Here is a 22,018-nt window from a genome sequence, read left to right as displayed (position 1 = left end):
GGTTGTCCAGATCGTCAGGGTAGAAGGCTTGCGGTAGTCCTAGCAACTCCTCTGTCGTCTGGTCAGCAAACAGCTCTGGTGGCTCTGGCCAGTCCTCAGCTCCCCAGGGGCCTGCAGCAGTCTCCCAGCTCGGTAGCAAGCAGGAGGTGTCTGGATCCTCCAGCAGCTGCAGCCCAACTGAGTTCCCAGACCTGCCTTTTATACTTCCTGTCCCACCCACAGACTTCCAGCAGGAGGGGTGAGCATGGCCTGACTGCCCACCAGGGCTCAGTGAGGGGCTCATCCTCCTCCAGGTCCGTGGGAGGCCACTCCACCTCACTGCACACACACACACTCCCTCTAGTCCAGCTCCCGGTCTTCGGGGCTGGCTTCTTGTTTCCCCCCTAGGTGGGAGAAAAAGTCAGCATTGGCATTTTCCTTACCTGCCTGGTGCCTGACTGTAAAGGCATATTGCTGGAGGGTAAGGTACAAGCGCATCAGCCTGGTGTTGGAGTTCTTCATGGTGTTTAATCACTTAAGGGGTGCTTGGCAGGTGATCACGACAAAGGGCGCTCCCAGAAGATAGTACTGGAGCACGTCTATCACCCACTTGACAGTGAGGGCCTCCTTCTTGGTGACCGAGTATTTATATTCACAGGGGAAGAGCTTGTGGCTAAGATAGAGGATGGGATGCTCTTCTCCATCCACCTCCTGGGAGAGGACTGCCCTGAGCCCCACCTCCAAAACATCTGTCTGCACCAGAAACTCCTGATTGAAGTTGGGGCTGAATTAGACAGGTTCCTGACACAGACTTTCCTTAATGGTCCAGAAGGCATCTTCACAGTCAATCAACCAGCATATCCAGAGTGGGCTGTCCTTCGTGAGGAGTGCTATGAGGGGCATTGCAATCGATGCAAATCGGGGTACAAACCATCAGTAGTACCCAGCCAGACCTAGGAACTCTTCTACCTGTTGCTTTGTCGCTGAGGCCGGGCAGGCCTGTTGTTACCAGAGGTTTGCTTTTACCTTTCTTCTTCACTTGTTTAACTTCTGAGAAATACTGACAACTCTGTGTGTGTGTGTGTAACACTAAACAATTCACCTCTCCCAATTAGCATTTCAAAGGTAGTGTTAGCATCAGAGTGCTTTAGTGTGCAAGGAACAGTAGTTAGTTTTAAGCTAGATGCTTTAGGGAAAGTATAATTAATGATAGTTTGTAGTTAAAAATCCAACATGGCCACCACTATTGTCTATTAGGAACTCCCAAGATGGAGGGCGAACTAAACTGATGAATAGCAAATCAGAAACAAGGGTCGAACAAAGGAGTAGCTATGAGGTAAGGGTAAAGCTGACTGGCTGAATGAGTTGTCACCCATGCAGGGAGCAGGCAGCTTGAAAGGTCAACCATTCAGAGAACTGAATAGAAGGAGATAGCTGGCAAGCTAGAAGTTGTCTGGTAGGAGAAGATCATTGAGAAGCAGCAGAAGAAGAAAACTAGAGAGATCGGAGGAAGAGGAAGGAGATCGGAGACTGGAAAGTGCACAAGAATGACAGAGCGGAAGGACCTTAAGATGAATCAGAGGAACTGAGACAAGAAGTGTAAGTCTGATTTTTGCTTAATTCAAAAGGACCGCTTGTGTGTATGCCTGTCAATAAAGCTGGATGCCTGCTGCTGAGTGAGAACTGCCCCATCCCATCTTGTAGGCCAGTGGTCTCCAAACTTTTTGGCTCGTGCACCCCCAGAGTGAAGACCAGAAGACCTGCCGCAGATGCGCTGCTGACGGAAAAAGACCGGAAGACCTGCCACAGGTGCGCTGCTGACAGAACAGGGCTGGAAGACCTGCCACAGGCAGTCCGCTGGAGGGGAACACCAGCCGTGGACATGCAGAGCTGCTGCCGAAGAAAAAAAAAAAAAGAAGGCGGAGTACCGTCCGGTGGCGCACCTGCTGCCGCGCACCCCCTGGGATCATCTCGCGCACCCCAGTTTGGAGACCACTGTTGTAGGCAACCTGCCACGCTTGCAGAATGGTAATTGTTAATTGTTTCATGTTTGTTTAATGCTATATTGTAACACTGTTTTATGCATATGCATCAGCTACTTGCATGGTACACTGTAGTGCATCTAAGGTTATTGTATTATAGGCCTTAAGCAAATGTATGAAAAGTTCAGAGTGTACGGATATTGCAACATTGCAGTTGTCTTAACAGTCTGTGTAGTCTCTTAAATACATGATTTTTTAAAGTAATCCAATTGTGCCTTATTGCCTACATTGTAATTTATTTTTCTTTTCCTTTTTCCGCTTTATTAGATACATCGTAACCATCTAACTTTCCTTTAATAAATAAGACTCTGTTTTCGAAGTATTGCTGCTTGTATGCCTATTCTTGATCAGAGGGCTTATCCGTGTCCTTTCAAGGGTTAGCAGGATTAGTTTGCTCTGGAGAGTCCTCTGTGGGTCAGAGACAAACTTCCTGGTAATATCCTGGCAATTCCCTTAGGGCGGGTCACTACCTTTCTCCCCATTTGGACAGAATAAATTAAGAAATAAATTTATAATTATAGGAAGACCAATATTGAAGTGCCTTGGGTCAAAAATCTGGGGTAACACTAGCGCCTGTGCCTTTCCTATGAGGGGGCAGACAGGACCCCAGCCAAGGGTATATCCTAGGTACGTAGTCTCTTGCCAGTCGATTCAAAATTTTTTTTTGGCAGCGAGTCCAACCCGTTGCAGGGTCCAGAGGACAGCAGCCACCTGGTTTGTTCCCCTGATGGCTGTAGATCACTACTTTGTCCAAGTAGGCCATGGCATCCTCCATGTGGGGGTTCAGGAGACGGTCCATCAGGTGCTGGAAGGTCGCCGGGGCTCCATGGAGGCCGAAAGGCATCTGGGTGAAATGCTATAACCCACTTAGAGTGGCAAACAGTTTTCTCCCTGGAGCTCAGGTCCAAGGGTATCTCCCAGTACTCTTTCATAAGGTCAAGTGTCGTGATATACCTGGCTGTTCCAAGGCAATCCAGGAGCTCATTGATTCTGGGCATCTGGTATGCATCAAATTTTGAGATCGCATTTACGCTTCAGAAATCTATGCAGAATCAGAGGGTCCTGGTGGGGTTCGGAATCAGCACGATGGGACTACACCACTTGCTCTGCGATCACTCTACAACTCACAGTTCCATCCACACTTCCTTCTCCCATGTCTGATGCAGGAGTGGGCAGGTGGTCTCTTGAACCACCTCCCCAGGGATGGTGTGCTGTACGACATTAGTCTGGCCTGGGAGTGCAGTGAAAGTAGTATGGAAGGCATTCAACAGGCACTGAGCCTCTTTCTGTTGTTCTGGTGAGAGTGTCCCCCAACTGGGGCTCCTCGGTCTTGGACATGTCTGGGACCTGGGGAGCTAAGGCTGGCTCAGGAGGATGAGGGGTGACCAGCACTCCTTCCCATGCATGCCAGGGCTTCAGAAGGTTCATGTGATAAATCTGCTTTTTCGTTCTTAGGTCTGGTTGGTGGATTTCATATGTGACCAGCCCAATTCACTGGACCACTTCATAGGGGCCCTGCCATTGGGCAAGGAGTTTTGACTCCTCGGAGGGAAGAAGGAGTACTCGGTCACTGGGCTCAAAGGTTCGGTCTCAAGCCTCCTGGTTATATTATCGCTCCTGAGACCCTTGGGCTGTCTGGAGATTCTCCTGGGCAAGGGCCCCTGCCTGAGCAAGTCAGTCCTGCAATCATAGGATGTATTGTAGAAGCCCCTCTGAGGCTGACAGGCTGTTCCCAGGCCTCTCTCCTTAGATCCAGTACTCCACGGGGTACTGGTCTGGCTGCCAACCCGCGACCACTGTGACCCGCTCAGAGGTTAGGAGGAATGCTTCAGGTCCCATCTTGGAAAGTCTTATAAACGGGGGGATTCACCACACCCCCTGATGGTGGCCCACTAGGTCTGGGCAGAAGAGTCACGAGTTGCTGGAGGCACTGTTGCTCCTGGTGTTGGGCCCCCAATTCCCGGACCAGTTGCTGCTGTTGGCCCCCAGCTGCTGCACCAGTTGTTGCTGGCTCTCGGACAAATATTTAATGAGTTTGTCAAGCTCCATTCTTTTTTCCATCAGGGATCTTGATGGTGGGCTGCTGCGAGACCCCTTATTGAAGGGATTGGACTGATGCCTGTATTCTCCACTAAGTGAGGTGGTTTAGTGGCAAGGGCTCTCCCCCCTCTGGGTCTGTGGGAGGCCAGTTCGCCTCACTACATCTGTGTTTGTTGCCAACAACAGTCTACAGCTCAAATCTATAGCTTGGGCCTGTGGTCAGGGGTCAAGCAGCAAAGACAGTCAAGGAGCCCAGGCTCTTAGACAGGGTGGGGCAATGAGAGTTTATCACTCAGGCCTGTGTTCAGGGTTGAGCAACAAGGGGTTCAGGCATCCTAGCTCTGGCAGATGGCCAACAAGCACTGGCTTCTCAGCCTAGGGTTGGGGTGGCAGGGGAGGCACAGGCCCACCCACTCCACAGCGCCCTGGCTCAGGGCCTTAACAGTGGCAGTGGGATTTGCCACTGAGTCAGCGGAGATCCTGACTGCAACACGTTGACATAAGCTCAGGCGGTGCTGCAGCCAGAGTAGGGTCTGCTGTCCTTGGGCCACTTCCTAACTCCCCCTCAGGGTGTACCTGGGTCTGTAGAGTGTTGTCCAGATCATCAGGGTAGAAGGCCTGTGATAGCCTGACAATTCCTCCGTGGTCTGATCAGCATATGGCCCCGGCCAGGCCTCAGCTCCCCAGAAGCCTCAGCTCCCCAGAAGCCTGCAGCAGTCTCCCAGCTCAGTAGCAGGGAGATGTCTGGCTTCTCCAGCAGCTGTAGCCCAACTGAGTTCCCAGACCTGCCTTTTATACTTCCTGTCCCACCCACAGACTTCTGGCGGGAGGGGTGAGCATGGTCTGGCTCCGCCCACCAGGGCTCACTGAAGGGCTCCTCTCTCTCTGGGTCCATGGGAGGCCACTACACCTCACTACATTCACCCATCTATCAAATTATCCCTAGAGTGCTGGTTCTTCTTCGAGTAGATGCAGACATGTTTTCCAAGTAGGTGGGTGTGTGTCCCTCGCACACTGGAGACTTTTGCCTAGCAGTATTGATAGTGGGGCAGTGCTCATGCCTCACGCCTATATCCCTTCCCCTGGCTGTATGAGACAATGCTGCCCTAATCACACCCCCTCAGTTCCCTCTCACAGCCTGTTGGCTGGAGTCAGAGATCTGTGCTGTTGTTGCTTGTAACCTCATGAATGTATATCTTAGGCTACCACAGTCGACGCCGCAAATGGTTCCTTGTAGGCTGTTGCTGCCCTCGACATCGAGGCACACAGTTGCCCTGCTACCATTGTTTGTACTGGGACCAACTTTGCCTGTGGCACTGACCTTTTCAGCACTGGTGGTGCTGACTACTACCTTCATCCACATCAGGAGCACCAATCCCGACATTGTTCTGGGCTACGTATAAGTCAGATTGCCTTCTAGATCTCTCTGGAGTCTCTCTTCCCATGTCTCCAAGGTCCCAGGACTCCTCTGCTTCAGAATCAGGCTCCTCATCCTCCCGCTCTACTTCACTGGGAGCAGTGTGAGGGCTACCGATGGAAGAATATGGCTACCAAGGTTAGCATGTGCCTCAAGGGTGGGATGGGGGTCCCTGGTCCAGCGCCTCTTGGCCACCAATGCCTAACCCATACCAGTGGCTGCCTTGGGCCTAAAGGGAAGCTCCTTGTTCCCGGAGGTCACACTTGCCATCAAAGTCAAAAGCGAGATCCCCTGCCTATGCTGCATTGGTGGCTGCAGACCATCTGCAAGTACAGTCGCCTGTTGTTCCCATTCCCATGGAGCCACAGGAGTTTCCTTGTCTGGAGACCTGCCTGTAATCCAGCCAACAGCCTCGTTCTTATCCCTGGATGATGTGGTGTTGCTTGGTTCATCCTCCCTGTCCACCTGGAGGACTTCAGGGCATACCAGGACATGTTACATCAGGTGGCCTCATCCCTGGGTATTTAGGCAGAGTTTCTCCAGGAGAATACCCATAAACTTGTGGACATTCTCCAGCCTTTTGTCCCTGTGGGTCTGTGAGTTGCAAGCTGTGATGGCTGGATCTCGTTACATGCAGTTCTCCAGGGGCAAAGTGGCACATCTGAAGTTTGTATCCAAGGTGGTCTCTCCGGTGGCGTATTTGCCTGTATTTTTTCCCCAAGACCCATTCCTCCCCGGAGGAGCAATGCCTCCATACACAAGATGTTAGAAGGCTAGACAGCATCTGTCTGAACAGTTTCATGCTTCACCTCACCTGTTCATATCATATGCAGATTGCACGAAAGGATATGCAGTCTCTGCGTGGACCATCTCTAGGTGGATAACGTCTTGCATCAAGACTGCATAAAAGATAGTGTCGGCTATGACTCCTCAGCAAACATGGGCACATTTAACAAGAGCACAGACAATGCTGGTGGTGTTCCTCAATGACATTTCAATATTGGACATTTGTAGGGTGGCTACGCAGTCATCCATGCACATGTTTATGGACCATTATGTGATCACAATTTTCCAGAGCAGATGCTAATGTTGGAAGCATGGTCCTGTGATCCTTACTCAAGTAGACTCCAAGCCCTGTCCCCATATGTGGGTACTGCTTGCTAGTCACCTACTTGGAATACAGGTCTGCATCTAATGGAAGCAGAAGAAACGGTTACTTATTGTGACTGTGGTTCTTCAAGATGTGATGCAGACATGTAATCCACGATCCACCCTCTGTCCTCTTTGCATCGGAGTCTTCCCTGGATGTTCAGTGCGAACAAACTGAGGGGGATTAGGGAGACGCTGCCTCACAGGACAGGGGAGGGGCTACAGGCATGAGGCACATGCACTACCCATCTACGGGTACCGCTAGGCAAAAGTCTCTGGCTCCGGCATGCGGGACACGCATATACCTACTTGGAATACATGTCTGCATCACATCTCTAAGAACCATAGTTACAGTAAGTAACCATTTCTTCTGCACCAGCATTAACTTTCTGGACACCATAACCAGCTTCAACAACAGAAACCTAAAAACAACTATATATAAGAACCCCACAGATCACCGTACTTATCTCCACAGATCCAGCAACTACCCCAGACACACAAAGAAATTTGTTATCTACAGCTAGGCACTCAGATACCACAGAATTTGCTCTGAAGACAAAGTCTGGGATACACACTTAAAACTGCCTTCACTAAACGATGACACTCCACTAGAGAAGTAGATTACATTATGGAATGGGCCACCCAAATACCCTAGAGCCAGCTCAATACAGGAAAAAGAAACTCCACTGACTGCACACCCCTATTTGTCACTTACCACCCCACCATGGGCTGCGAGTCTAATAAGCAGGGGAAGGCTGTGCCTCCCCAAACAGCCCTGTGTGGCCCCAACCATACTCCATCCAGAGGCCCCCTCCGGCTGCTAGTTGGCCCCAGCCCAGCAGGCTGCTCCTCTTCTGGGAAGTGCGGCTAGTGCGACTGGGACTTGGGGTAGCTGGGGCTGCCCAGCTCCAGGGGGGACTGCACGCCGTTCCAGGGCTGGGGCGGGTCTGCCCGCCCAGTGCTCCGGGGCTGGGGGGCCTGGCGCCTGCCTGTTGCTCTGGGGGGCTGTGCACTGCCCTTTGCTCTGGGGGGGGCCGCACGCCAAAAGGTAGTCTAGGGCTTGGGGGGGGAATGATGACTGTTGGCTCTGTATGTGTGTGGGGGGAGGAATCTGGGCTGGCAGGGAAAGGGGCCTCAGGCAGAAGGGGGGGGCCCCAGGCTAGCCTCTCCAAACTGGTGGTTCACCCACCATCCATGCAACCCACACTGGACCCCATACTGGGTATCATCAAACAATTACAACTCATACTTGATGGGGACCACATCTTGAAAGAAATCTTTCCTGAACCCCCTCTTCTGGCCTTCACACAACCCCCGCAACCTCACCAAGCTCATTAGAAGCAAGCTATCCACAGACCAGGACCCACCAACTCAAAGTGGCACCAGACCCCTGTCAGAACAACATATGCAAAACCTCCAGACATAGCTACACTGCTACAATGATCAATACCCAGCCACAATATACCCTTTAAGACCCACGGGTCCTACACATGTGTATTACAACATCCAGTGCTTAAAATGCCCCAACAATTACGTATCTTGTTCTTTGTTTCTGTGACTTCTGTATCTCAAGGCTTCATACCTGTGGTTTTTGTCATCTTTCCCACCTGCTGTTTCTAAGTCTTATATCCTCCTTTTTCTTGACAGTTGTAAATATAAATATGTTTACATAGCAAAAAGTATTTATAGCTTTAACATTATTAGAATGTTCTATATTTTTACTGATGCTTTTCTGCTACATTTTATGAAACCAGTAGTGAGTAATCAACAGTTGTATCATTTGTCTCTTCACAAAGACAAATGAGAGCACTGTAGATAGTAACAACATAAAGCAACAATCAGCAATAACATATTGTAATTAAAAAAATAATTATAAAAAAGTTAATTTTAAAGGGTGTTGGTTTTGACTACTCATACAGTCTCAGAATTTCTACCATGGATTGAATGTCTATTGCTTAGCTCATAACAGAAAATATGAAAAATAAAAAACCTAGTTCCCAGAAGCTCTAATTTGACTCCTGAAATCTGCTGTATATATAGTAGCTTGGCGATATGGAAAGGATATATGACAGGATATAAAAAACAATCAGTTTAGTTAGTTTTGAAGGATCAGAAAGAACACTTTGTGGACCTTCATATAACTAATAGGATTTTAAAATCTATTCTTAAAGTTGATAAGGAAAATATTTTTTTTAAATTCTTTCTTTCTATGTAGACAAAAGATATTATAAGGGTTCATCAAGAGAACCTCAAGAGAAGATTGGAACGATCTTACAAAAAGGATTAATCAGTGAAATGAATATGGTAGTCTCATTTAATCCCTTGTGCAGTGGTTTTCAACCTTTTTTCATTTGTCGACCCCTAAAATATTTCAAATGGAGGTGTGGACTCCTTTGGAAATCTTAAACATAGTCCGCGGACCACAGGTTGAAAACCACCATTCTCATGGACATTTGTGAACATCACAAAACCAACACATAATTTGGCAGAATACGCTATGACTGCTGTCTTTTCCAGAAGATCTTCCAGAGTAGGTATCCAGACATAGCTATGTGGGGAAGATGTGAAAGTCTGCCAGTAATGTGTCTGGCTCTAGTCAATGCTACAACTATCTGATTTGCATGAACACCAGATTTTTACAGAATAAAATATTGCCCCTTACTCTAAAAGAAACATATTTTAGAAAAATATAACTAGTTTCTAAAATGAGCCACTGCCTACCAACTTTCAGCCTTCAAGGGTAGCATGTTGGCAAATAAAATAGTTGCCTGGGGAAGTACAATTCTAAGTGAGAGTTCTTTCTTTCTTTCTTTCTCTCTCTCTCTCTCTCTCTCTCTCTCTAAGACCTGCAAGGGCCTTTTGCTTTCCAGTTAATCTAGATCACTAAAAACCTCTAATGATTGCATTATAAAATAAGAATTTAGAAACAGAAAAATAGGGCAAAAATTTTTAAACATGTCCACTGGCTTTAGGTATCCTCTATAAGAAACCTCAGACCTCTGAAAAGTAATAGCAGCTAGATATTTGTCAGTAGATCTCAAAGCACTTTACAAAGGAGGTTGGTAACATTATTCCCATTTTATACATGGGAAACCTGAAGCACAGAGAGGGGGAGTGATTTTGCCTCAGGCGGCACAGCAGCCTGTGGTAGAGCTAGGAATAGATCAGTGATCTCCAGTGTCCTAATCCAGGGCTCTGTTCACTAGACCACATTTTAGCCCTTTTAAACCTTAGATTTCTCAAGTTGGATGCCCAACAATGAGGAAACACAATTAAACCATTAACTACCATCTAATAATGTAACCCTCTACTTCTGCTGGGCTCAAAACATATTCAAACAGTTGTAAATAATTTGCTCAAGTAGTTTTCATTTGTTTTTAAATTAATTTACTGTTCAGGAAAGATTTGACAGCCCTTGATGAAGTCCTAGCAGTATAGCTGAGAAAAGTATAACATGATCCAATGGCTGGAAGCTGAAGCTAGACAAATTCAGACTGGAAATAAGGCATACATTTTTAAGTGAGAGTAATTAACAATTGAATCAATTTATCAAGGCTTGTGGTGGATTCTCCGTCATTGGCAACTTTTAAATCAAGATTGGATGTTTTTCTAAAAGATGTACTATAGGAATTATTTGGGGGAAGTTCTATGGCTGGCTGTGTTATACAGGTCAGACTAGAGATCAACAAGCCTTGGACTCTATGAATCTATTTGCCAAAGAAGGGGTAGCAGAAGCTTCTGTACACAGCTGTCAACCTGCCTCAGGCTGGGAGGAGTAAGTCAGCATCCTGTCCCTTTTCAGTCCTTGGTTTGCATGCTGAGCATGCCGACACTCATGCCAGTTACAATGCTGGGTGTTTGACTAGGCTTCAGGCCCCTGGAGAGAAATCTGGAGCCCTCCTACATCATATTCATGACGCCCCCACCTGTCCCGTTTTGGTTTAGTTACACAAATATCATAGACTAGGGGGGAAAGGGGAGGATGAGCACAGGCTCCTGGTACAATTGTTTCCCCTTCCATCGTCCCTGCCAGGCTGTGAGGCGGTGCTGGAGCCCCATCACTGAAGCCTTGCCAACAGTACACCGTTTTGTGGCCAAAACAGTGGAGGTGTACACACTGAGATGCTCCTCCCGCTGATGTAACTTCCCTGCTAAGCTGCCATAATAAAACCACCTCATCCAGAGGCGCAGGGCTTTTGTCGGTGTAGCGAGAGCGAGGCGGGGAGGCCGTGTTCCTTACACTGACGGGTGACGGTCATTCTTGCCAGTTTCACGGCGGAGCCCTCAGCTGTAAGTCGACCTGACCTAGGTCGACTTACCTTTGCAGTGCAGACATAGCCTTATAACTCACTGTGACAGGCGGCTGGGGGCCACCAGCTTTCTCACCGCCCCAACCTGGCGCACGCCGACTCCGGCTCGCCGGGAGGAAAGACCCTGGCCCTGCTCGCGCCCCCGCCCGCTGGGGTCGGCTCTTGGCTGGCCCAGGACCGCTGCTCCCGGGGGGCTGCCCACTTGCCCGCGGGGGGAGCGAGGGCTCGGGACCAACCGGAGCCGCGGGGGAGCAGAGAGCGGACCCCGTCCCCGGGCGGGTCATTGCTGGGCGCGCTCCCCACCCAGCTCCCGCCACAGGGGCTCGAGCGGGGGGGGGGGGGGGCGAGTCTGGGTCACCAGCTTCGCTCCTGCCGGCCCCTCCCACAGCGCAGCATCCCAGCCGCGGCCGCCCGCTCCGGGGCTCCCTCCCCGCCCCAGCGCGAGCTGGGGGGAGCGCGCTACCCAGCATGCAGCGGGCGGCGGGCTCGCACCAAGATGGCGGCGCCTCTGGAGGAGTACGAGAAAGAAGCGGGCTGCGTCCCCATCCTGCACCCCGAGGTGAGCCCCGCCGCGCCCTGCTCTCGCGCCGCCCGGGGGGCCGGGCTGTGGGTGGCGCGGCTGCCGCCCGTTCTCCGCTCCCGGCCCGGGGCGGCTGCTGTGCGGGTGGCTCGGCCGCCGGAGCGGGGGTGGAGGGCGCTGGCTGCGGCTGCCTTGGCCCGGGGGCCGGGCGGGGAGCGGGGGCGGCTGCGCTGCGGGAGGAGGCCGCCGTTTCCCTTACCCCGGGGCGAAGGGTTGGCGGGGCGGTGCCCTGTCACCGCCTCGGGACGCCGAGGGGGAGGGTCCCGCCGGGGTGCGCCCGGGGTGGCGAGCGGCCCTGCGAGCGGGGCGCTCGCCCGCTCCCGGCCGCGGGGAGAGGTGCGGGCTGTGGCATCCCTGCCCGGTCCACAGGTGAACGCTCCGCTAGTCGGGCACGGCCCTGCAAGGCCCTGTGAGAGACTCCGCAATGCACATGGCTCCGCACAGCCTCGCTCCCCGCCGGGCGGAGCTGCACCCTGCTCCCCACCATCCGTGACACCGCAGGGCTTGTTTATACAGCATGGGAGGGTTACCGCTAAGCTGCTGGTGGCAAACGGTTCAGACCTGGAATAAACGCTTTCTGCTCTTCTTGAGCTGCAGTTCGCTGTAAGAAATTGGGCCTGGTCCGACTCAGTCCTGAACTTGCTGGGCTGTGTGTGTTTGTCTTTACTCCACCTCACCCCCTCAGTAGTATACTGGACAAGTGCTGGAGTAATTGTACAGACACTCTTTTCTTAATCTTGTGTACTATATGCTTTTTAATATTTGCTTTAATAAAACTGTAACCTCTCTTGATAATATGTAGAGGTTACTTTAGGTAATGTATCATACTGAAAGAGAGTCCTTTTTTGTGTGTCAACCATGTATAAACATTATCCAGATCTCCTCTGATGGTTTTGAAGGACATTGTAAATAGTATAAACAAAAGTTTTGTGTGTGATCTCTTACCCACCTAATATGGTGAGGATTGTAAGACTTGTTTTCTTAGCCTATGAAAAGATAAATAGGTGTGCCAAGTACCAGGTTTTGTCAAACAGATGGTATTACTTTTCCATAACAAATATTTTAAAGATGCTTTTAGGTTTCTTGATATCTAAAGAGACACTATAGTGCTAAATGTGACTGTTTGTCCTTCTCATTTTCATCCAGGCTTTTGACACTTAGGAACCACGCACAGTCAACAGGAGTATGCTCCTAAATGCCTAAATCTCATTTAAAAATTAGATCTGGACTCCGAAATCAGACATTGCAATGCCTAAGTGTCTTTAAAACTCTGGGCCTAAGTGACAAGCAGTGCTCTGCAAACGGGTCGTTTGGTGGTAGCTTGGGTGGAGTGCAAGTAAATATGCTGCATGTTGCTTATTGTTGTCCGTGCTAGGAGATCACCTCCTTTCTAACTTTGAATAAATACTCTTGGTATTAGAAGTTCTACGTCATCTCTTTTTATGAATGGAGTTTTCAAAATTGGCCTAAGGTATTTGACTAACCTTCTTCTGTAGCTGATACTTTCTCCTTTGGAGTGAGATGTAAAGGAAAATATTGGTCAAATATTCTAAAAATTGCAGAAAACATGAAGTCCTCAGAGAATTGCAAAGGTCTGCCCATGCTGATCGCATTGCAAGGTCCGAACCCTAATTTACAGACAAAATGTGAAGGAACAAAAAAATAAAGCATGCTCAAATTGTTAGGAGAATCACTGTGAGCTGAAAATTGTTTGCTGATTTGGAATAATTATATTTGCAGAGTTCATAGTAAACAAAGGTATTCTCAACATTGCTTGCATATTTGTTTTATATGCCAAGGTGGTGGTGATAAGGCAGTAAAATCAGATACTGTTTCTTTGGTATCTGAAACTGAATAGTTTACAAAGTAATGATAGAATAAGTAGCGTAAACAATAACTATGCTCTTCCTCCTAGCCTCTACCCAAACCAAACTTTAAAATTTTACCGAAGGAGACTTCTGTTTAAATCCAAAGAAGAAAATGACAGTCCAGTATTACTTTGTATGGTTAGACTTCAACCAGAGGATTGAATTTTAGACTCTCTCTCCTTTAGTCATCTTGTCGTCTTTTCACTGATTTCCTTGGGCATTGGATCGGGTCCTGGAATCCTTAATACAGATGATTTTTAAAGCAGAAGAGAGATGAATATGGATGATGTTACTGGAATTGAAAAAGAGACATTCAGTAGTTGTACTCACAAGATCCTGTGAACCGTTTGCTTGCGTGACAGAGCTCTGCACAAGCATATCTTACTGAAGACAGTTGGGGCTACTTGTTCAGTGTTTGAAGGATAGGGGCCTAAATACTCAGATATCCCCAGGTACTTTTTAAAGAATCGTTGACTCCAGATCTTTAGAACATAAATACTGAAGTACATACTGCACCTTATAATCAATTTTTTTATTTGCGTAAATTCAAAATTGAATTGTTTTTATGTGAGAATGTGGACGATCCTTTCTTGTTGCTGAGATATATTTTTTCCTGCTAGAGTAATCCATTTCTAATAAGGGTCTTTCATATATTTTTCTTTGGTATTTTTTTATAATTCCGTATTTTTTTTTTTTTTTGGTACAACTTGTTTTGTTTTGTGTCTGTTGATTTCAATGTTTTGTCCAATTACCTTATGGCTAAGGACCGAGCTAGGTTGGACACCAATGCTGCCAGCTCAGTATTAAGGAGGATTTTGTAGACTGTGGAACATTACCTTTACAGAAAAGCGTTGAAGGACACAAATTCCTGTCCAAGTGACAAAACTTGATATTTTTGTGTTGACAAGAAGCTCAGCCGCAAAACAAGAGATTAATAATGAATTTTGGCAGAAGGGACGGAGATGGAGAAGAGTGCTTAAAATCTAAACTCGTTAGTTTGATAGTAAGCTCTTTGGGGGCAGAGACAAAGTGTTCCCTCTAATTTTTTACATCCTTGTGCGGAATGAATTGTGTTATGTGCATCAATATGGGGGTGATGTGTGGCGGGGGTGGGGCAGAGAGGTTTGGAGTGCGGTAGCGGGCTCAGGGCTGGGGCAGAGGGTTGGGGTGCAGGGGGTTGAGGGCTTTGGCTGGGAGTGTGGGCTCTGGGGTGGGACCAGGGTTGAGGGGTTTGGGGTGCAGGAGAGGGTTGACAGCTTTTAGGGTTGACAGCTTGCTCAGTTCTGCCCAAGACCACAAAAAATAAAGGCAGTTCCTGCTTCAAGGAGCTTACAGTATATGCAGTATAATAGATTCCTGTTTATGTACAGGATAGTATGTACTGCTTGACTGTAGAAATGTTGGGACTCTCCACTGGTGTGTTGCCACATCACTAATGATGCAGCAGCAAATTGCAAAAAAATGCTTTCAAATATTGAAGTGCTGTTGTTTCTAACAATAAATATTTCCCTCCTCCCCTCCACACATACACCTTAAATTAGCTGAAGTTAGCAGTTGGATTTAGTTTTTATTTCTAAATAGTTTTTCAGTATTTGGCATTTTTTAGGAGTGGAATTTGTTGCCATTGCCTGTTACTTGAAAAGATTCTTAATGGATTAGGTAATAAATTTACTTGAAGTACAGCAGTGATTTCATGACTGTCCAGGATTGCATTGTTTCCAAAGGCTTGTGCTAGCCTCTTGAGTACATTCCCAGGAGGTCAGGGGAGTATGCATTTGGGCTGCTAGCTGAAGCTGCTGCCTTTGCTACCCTGGCTATAGTGGTATTTTTAGCATGTTAGCTCAAGGAGAGCTATCACGGGTATGTCTGCATGAGCTGGGAATTGCACCTCCCAGCACATATGTAGACGTTCGCTGTGGTTGATTGTGATCTTTCTTGTAATTAAAAAAAACAAAACAAAACCCAAAAGCAAAATACAGGGTATGTGAGAGAAATTCTCATGAAATAAAGAGTAAAATGTCTGAATTTTGAATTTTTTTGTAAAATATGTAATATTTCATAGTGTTCCTCTGTTTTTCCAACAAAATAACTTTACACTACAAAATTTGACACACATAAGTTTTAAGAAGAGGTAGTCTTCAAGGGTAGGGATAGTACAGTGTTTTAAAAATGGCTGTTGGAAAACTAGACACTGTTCTGTCATTGAAGTTGACAGATAGGGGAAGTAAATCTTGATGATGGATAATTTCATGACATTTCATGATAATGACATTTGCATTGTTTTGGGCTATTTTTCAAACCCTAAAAGAAACAGGATAAGGTAAAATTACTTTTCCTCACTCTCACGTTCCCTTCAACTGCCCTCTGACCTGAGGGAGGAGTTGCACAAGTCTGTTATAGGTGAGTGTCTGAAGAACAGAAGGATAATTGTCCAAAGGTCTAAGGGAGTTTATGGAGGAGCTCTGAACAAACCATGATTTCTAATGCCCAAAAAACTTGGCTTAACCATTATGCTACAATGCCTCTCATGCAGTTCTGAGATCAAACTAATAATGCTTATCCACACTTGTAAAGTGCCCTGAGCTCTTCAGATGTACTAGGTATATGCATAGTTGATTTTTTTTTCTCTCCCCAGTCAAATTCCCCAAGAACAAAGAGAGTCAGTGGCTTGGTTCCACAACTTTGACCTAATCTATGGTTAGTTTCTCTCTGCCAGAAGTCTTTAAAGGGAGGATTTCAACAAAATTTTTCTCATACTAATTGAAGAAGTTGCATTGGTGTTGGCACCTGTGAAAAGTGTTGTAAGTTGTTGCTATGGTAAAGAAAAATGCTGGGTTAGAATGGAGTAATCAGTTCATTTACAGTATTTTTTGGTGTTGAGCAGATGCTGCTGCCTTTGTATAGTTTAGTCACAATCCCAGGAGAGAAAGGGGACAAATCACGTGTACGGAGGGAATTTCTACAACGCTTCTCAGAACCTGTCCAACCTGGTACAGCTTCACCATAGTATTTTGTTGTTCACTAAAACCATGATCGCACTACCAGTGTGTTTCTGAAGAAGCTTCTACCTCTCGTTAACAAAGTTCTGTTTTTAGCACTGTGTATTTTGTATCAAGTACCATACTTAAACTAAAGTTTGGAGACATGTTGATATGAAATACTGCGTTACTTACAGCCATGGCAAAGGTTTGATTCAGTTGCTAAATATTGCTGTATAAGTAGATTCCTGTTAAGTGAGGATTTGTGCATTGTTAAAATAATTTTAACAAAGCAGTAAATAACATACAAAATATTTTAATTCAAACTCATTAGGAGTTAATATTTTTGCTTAAACATTTTAAGATGAATATAAAGAGCTCGTGTTGGAAAATAATTTTTGATCTTTTATATAGTTTATAAAACACAATACTAATTTATTATAAAATACTATTTTAACTTTTTGTCTTTATTCTTTAGTTTACTTCCTAATTTAAAAAGAAAAGGAGTACTTGTGGCACCGATGAAGTGAGCTGTAGCTCACGAAAGCTTATGCTCAAATAAATTGGTTAGTCTCTAAGGTGCCACAAGTACTCCTTTTCTTTTTGCGAATACAGACTAACACGGCTGTTACTCTGAAACCTTTCCTAATTTAAATAGCTCAAACTTTGTACTCAACTTTTAAAAAAAAAAATTGCCTTGCCTATGTTTGTAAAATTTCAAAGTATGTATGTTTGTCTTTAAATAATACCTCACGATTCTAGAGTGTGTACTCAAATATTGGATATTTTGGAAATACCATTTTAAAATGTCTTAACTTTTTTTGTGTATTAAAATGAATATTATCCTTTAATTCTGAGGTGCTTTTAAAGGCACTGAATGACTAGAAGTCAGCTAATCAGAATGGTCCAATTTTGGACACTTACGGCTTGTCTGCACTAACGCTTAAGTCAATGTAGCTTATGTTGCTCAGAGGTGTGAAAAGGCCATCCCTCTGAGTGACGTAAGTTGCATCAACTTAAAGCGGTGTCCACGCTGTGCTATGTCAGCGGGAGACACTCTCCTGCTGACATGGCTTCTGCCTCTCATTGAGGTGAAGTAATTATGCGAATAAGAGAGCATTCTCCCATGGTCATAGCTCATCTTCACCAAATGCGCCACAGGAACATACTGCTGTAAAGTAGACTATCCCTCAGACCTGGTCTGCACTACAAACTTATGTTGATATAACTGTGTTGCTTAGGGGTGTGGAAAATCCACACTCCTGAGTGACAAAAGTATACCAACCTAACTCCTGGTGTAAACAGAGCTCTCCTGTCGGCATAGGTGGTGTTTTCACTAGGTGCTACAGCACAACAGCAGCACCAGTGTAAGTGTAGACAAGCCCTCACTTTTGAACAAGCATGACTTACTCCTTCATTTCTTCATGAAATCCCATGATTCTTCTGACCTCCAAATACAGTGGTTGGCTTAATGCAGGGGTGGGCAAACTTTTTGGCCCAAGGGCCATATTATGGTTGCAAAATGGTATGGAGGGCTGGGTAGGGAAGGCTGTGCCTCCGCAAACAGCCTGGCCCCTGCCCCCTCCCCCCTCCCCCTCCCACTTCCTGCACCCTGACTGCCCCCCTCAGAACCCCCGACCCATCGACCCCCCCCCCCTTGTCTCCTAACCGCCCCCTCTCAGGACCCCATCCCTAACCGCCTCCCTGGGACCCCACCCCCATCCAACCCCCCCGTTCCCTATCTCCTGACCCCCCCCCCCACCTGAACCTCCACCCGATCCAACCGTCCCGAGTGCCCCCCGGGACCTCCTGCCCCTTATCCAACCTCCCCCCGCCCCCTTACCATGCTGCTAAGAGCGGCAGGACAGGTTTATTGGAAAGCATGGGAAGTGGACAGGTGCAAGCTGTGCTGCCCAAGCGGCGGCATGGCTGTGGGGGAGGAGGGACAGCAGGGGAGGGGCCGGGGGCTAGCCTCCCCGGCTGGGAGCTCAGGGGCCAGGCAGGACAGTCCCGCAGGCTGCATGTGGACCACCTCTGGCTTAATGTCTCCAGTTGAGTATCTTTATCCACCCATTTATAAAGTAAAAATTTGCATCTGCTTTGGGAAATGTGCAGGATTAATCATTTAGTTTGGTGGTTGACTTTGCAGTGGAAGTGGAAGAAGAATTTTTCCACTTTCAATTTTTGCATTCAGTGAAAGGATTATTTTGGAATGCTTGAAATAACAGAAGGCTTTTTCAAATGCGTTTTTCTGAGTTCTTTTGACTTTTTTTTTTTAAGGAAACGCTGTCCACTTGAACTTTTTTTAGTTTCCAAAAAAAGTTAAATCTTGTTTCGGGTACAAAACTTTCCCTGCAACTTTTTTACAATCACACTTTCCAGCTTTAATTTTTTTTAAAAAGTGTTTTCCCTTATTGCTGTGTGAAAGACCCCCACAATTAAGAGAAACTGATGTACAAGGGAAGTAAGTTATACCCAAAGTGTTTTCAAATGCACAAAGTAAACAAACTGAATAATGACTATTGGAGAATAAAGGGCTTATTTTTTTTGTCATTTTTGCTACTCATCTTGTAGCAGTAAAAATATTGTGATACAGTAGGAAAAAAAATTCCCAATGAAAGTGTGTGCGCGCAAGATAATGGTATCTCTTTAAACCAGGGTTTTATCTGGTTCAGTTTTAGCCGAGGCTACCCCATGACCAGCTAAAATCATGCTACCTTTTTCCTAGCATAGCTACAGGGTATGTTTAGGTCAGGCTTAGTTAACATGTGTTAAACCTGACCTAGGAAAAACTTTTTCACTAGGAGGATGGTGAAGCACTGGAGTGGGTTACCTAGGGAGGTAGTGGAATCTCCTTCCTTAAAGATTTTCAAGATCAGGCTTGACAAAGCCCTGACTGGGATGATTTTGTTGGGGATTGGTTCTGCTTTGAGCAGGGGATGACCTCCTGATGTCCCTTCCAACCCTGCTATTCTATGATTCTATTCTTTGGAGCTTTGCAGACCACAGTTTGAACTATAGTTTTAAACAATTAGGACATGATCATGTAATTGTACAGGAGCTGTGTTTCTCTAAAGGAAAAAGAAAGGTCTACTGGCATATTAAATTACTAGGAATAGATTGAACATCATTGCCCATGGTTAGCCAAGGTCTATGTCCTGAGTCTGGGATTGAATTAGAATGACTAATGATTCAGGCCTGGATTCACAAGGGATTTAGGCATTTAATCCCCAGATTTAGGTGCCTATATCTGGGTTTAGGCAGCTAAGTCCCACTTTCAGGCTCCACTGTGATTCACAATACTCCACTGAACCCTGTAGGTGCTTAAACTCATTTGGCACTTCAATTTTCAGAGCGAAAGCTCTTAAAGCACCTACGTTTCTGCCTCTGAGCATGTGCACTGCTGCCTCACTCTAGGAGTCTGAACAAGTATCTCCAGCCTAAACACCAGAGCAGTTTGCTAACCAGGGAGGATCAGTGTTTGGCTGCCTACTGGGTTGGGTCACATTAAAAATCTAGCTGGTGGAGGTGGTGGTGCCCACCTTATAATTTTTAACCCAGTGGGTAAAGCACTTGCCTGGGATGTTGATGACCCAGGTTCAATTTCCCCCATCTGCTGGAGAGGGAGAGAGGCTTTGAACAGAAGTCTCAGGAAGGGACTCTAACCACTGAGCTATGGGATATTCTGATGTGAGGCTCCTTAAGCATATGTCTACACAGCAATAAAACACCCGTGACTGGCTCAGGTTAGATGATTCAGGCTCAAAGAACTCAGGCTGCAGTGTAGACATTCAGGCTGTAGCTGGAGCCTGGGCTCTGACACCCATGAGGGAGGAAGATCCCAGAACCTGGGCTCCACCTTGAGCCCTACCATTTGCATTTCAATTTTATAGCCTGCAGCCCGAGTTCCAGGAGCCCAGTCAGCTGACCTGTGCCAGCCACAGCTGTTTTATTGTAGCGTAGACGCTCTTAATTTCTCGGGCTGCAGGTATTTCACTCTCTGTAAATAGACTCATCAGAGTAGGGGAAATGGACACTGGGAAATGGACATTGGAAATGGACACTCTCTGTAAATACACTCATCAGAGTAGGGGAAATGGTGGATGCCCTAACTACTGGACTGTAGAGTTGTTCTCTCTCCTCTCTTCCCCCCAAGTATTTATAAACTGTGGAACAGTCATTGGGCCAGAGAATGGGATGGGTCAGGAAAGGATGAAAGGTAAGATAAAAGGAATGGTTAATCAAAGCAAGGTGCACCATTAGGTGTGTCCTAAGTTTTCCTAAATCCTACCCAAATTTGAGAGGAGGAACTCTTGTTTTTGAGAAGAAAATTGCAAGATCTTCAGTAGTTCACTCTGCAATGCAGTTAATTGCTTTATGTACCCATTTTAGAGAGATTTTTACTGTGAGCATTTTACCGGTAGTATTGGTCCATGATAAGCAAGTAAATTTGGAGTTTGTAGAGTCAGTCATTTGTTCTCAGAAAACATATAATTTCCGTGCCTCCCTCCCCCCCCTTTTTTTGTAAAACTAGTGCATTCAGCTTCTCTGTACTTCATGGGTCACTTTGCTTTAAGGAGTTCTCACTCCATATTAGGTAATGATCCACAATTTTTGTTTTTCACTCCTTAGTCCTCAGAGGCAACAATTTTGAAAAAAATCAATTGTAACAAACTAAACTACACTTCTTGTAATTACTAGTTCTATTATTTATTTAATTAAGTGGTTTAATATTTTATTATGGTTGTACCCAGAGAAACTGGTCATGATCAAGTTGTTGTACAAAACACATGTGTAGGCACAGTCCCTGCCCTGAAGAGCTGATAGTCTTACCACAATCTCTCCTTGTTTGCTGGATTTCTTAAAGCTAATCTTCATCTAGTTATTGCATACCATGCCTTTATATGCAATTCTGCATTTTCACAGAAACTTTTAGTACCTTATTGGTATTTTTTTGTTTTGTTAGGATTCCCTTTGAAAAGCATTGGTTTATTAACTCTGTCAGAAACCAGAATCTGACTGTACAAATTTGATCACATTACCCCTTGGCAGCAATATTACTTAACATTTTAAAGGAACAAAAGTCCTAGCCATCTGTTTTTGTCCTCCACAACTATATGTAACAGATGTAAGCAACAGTATTTCACTCCACTCCTTATGTCCCAAGCAGGCATGTTGACCTGCTTGTTGCCTCTTGCTATATATACTTTGGAGTTGCTACTGCTTCAGTGTTCTGTGCTTAGACCACTTATTCACACAACCTTAAAACTTCTTTTTAAAAAAACATTTCCTATGGATCCTCTTCTATGTGTGCTTAGCAAACTTCTCCCCCTTCCTCATCTACTACTGGAAAATTGGGGAAATTTGTATTTGTCTTTAGATGGAAGATGGGCAGACAGGATTGTTTGTGTATTGTGTATTTTGTGAGAAAGGTTGATTTTTTTTTTTTTTAAATGCCAGTCACTTGTTTCTGTTTCTAAAAAGAAACAAGAAATGTGTCTACAAAAAATTGATTCAGAGTTAAGGTTGAAAGCTTAAACCCACACATGTCAGTAAATCTCCATTTAAACTGGTCCTACTCATCAGTGGTGTGTGAGATTTTCTTCATTCTCAGAAAAGTCACTTTGGATATGTCAGCACTAGAATTAAATATCC

General features: G+C 46.0%; 1 protein-coding gene across 3 annotated transcripts in view; it reads left to right on the top strand.

The window, feature by feature from the left end:
* The first annotated feature begins 11,353 nt into the window (after window positions 1-11,353).
* The window catches only part of ZDHHC17 (zDHHC palmitoyltransferase 17), a 128,925-nt gene continuing 118,260 nt past the window's right edge, over window positions 11,354-22,018 (top strand). For 2 of the 3 annotated variants that reach the window (XR_013347832.1, XM_077832699.1), the window contains exon 1: window positions 11,354-11,496. Coding sequence is in view for 1 of the 3 variants with exons in the window: in XM_077832699.1 (XP_077688825.1) it covers window positions 11,434-11,496 (63 nt within the window). In the remaining 2 variants the exon portion in view is untranslated. The remainder of the gene's footprint in view (window positions 11,497-22,018) is intronic. The other variant, XM_077832706.1, reaches the window with a different exon arrangement.

Source organism: Eretmochelys imbricata, chromosome 1, assembly GCF_965152235.1.
Source record: "Eretmochelys imbricata isolate rEreImb1 chromosome 1, rEreImb1.hap1, whole genome shotgun sequence".
Taxonomy (NCBI): Eukaryota; Metazoa; Chordata; order Testudines; family Cheloniidae; genus Eretmochelys; species Eretmochelys imbricata.
This window is presented reverse-complemented; position numbering and strand designations above follow the sequence as displayed.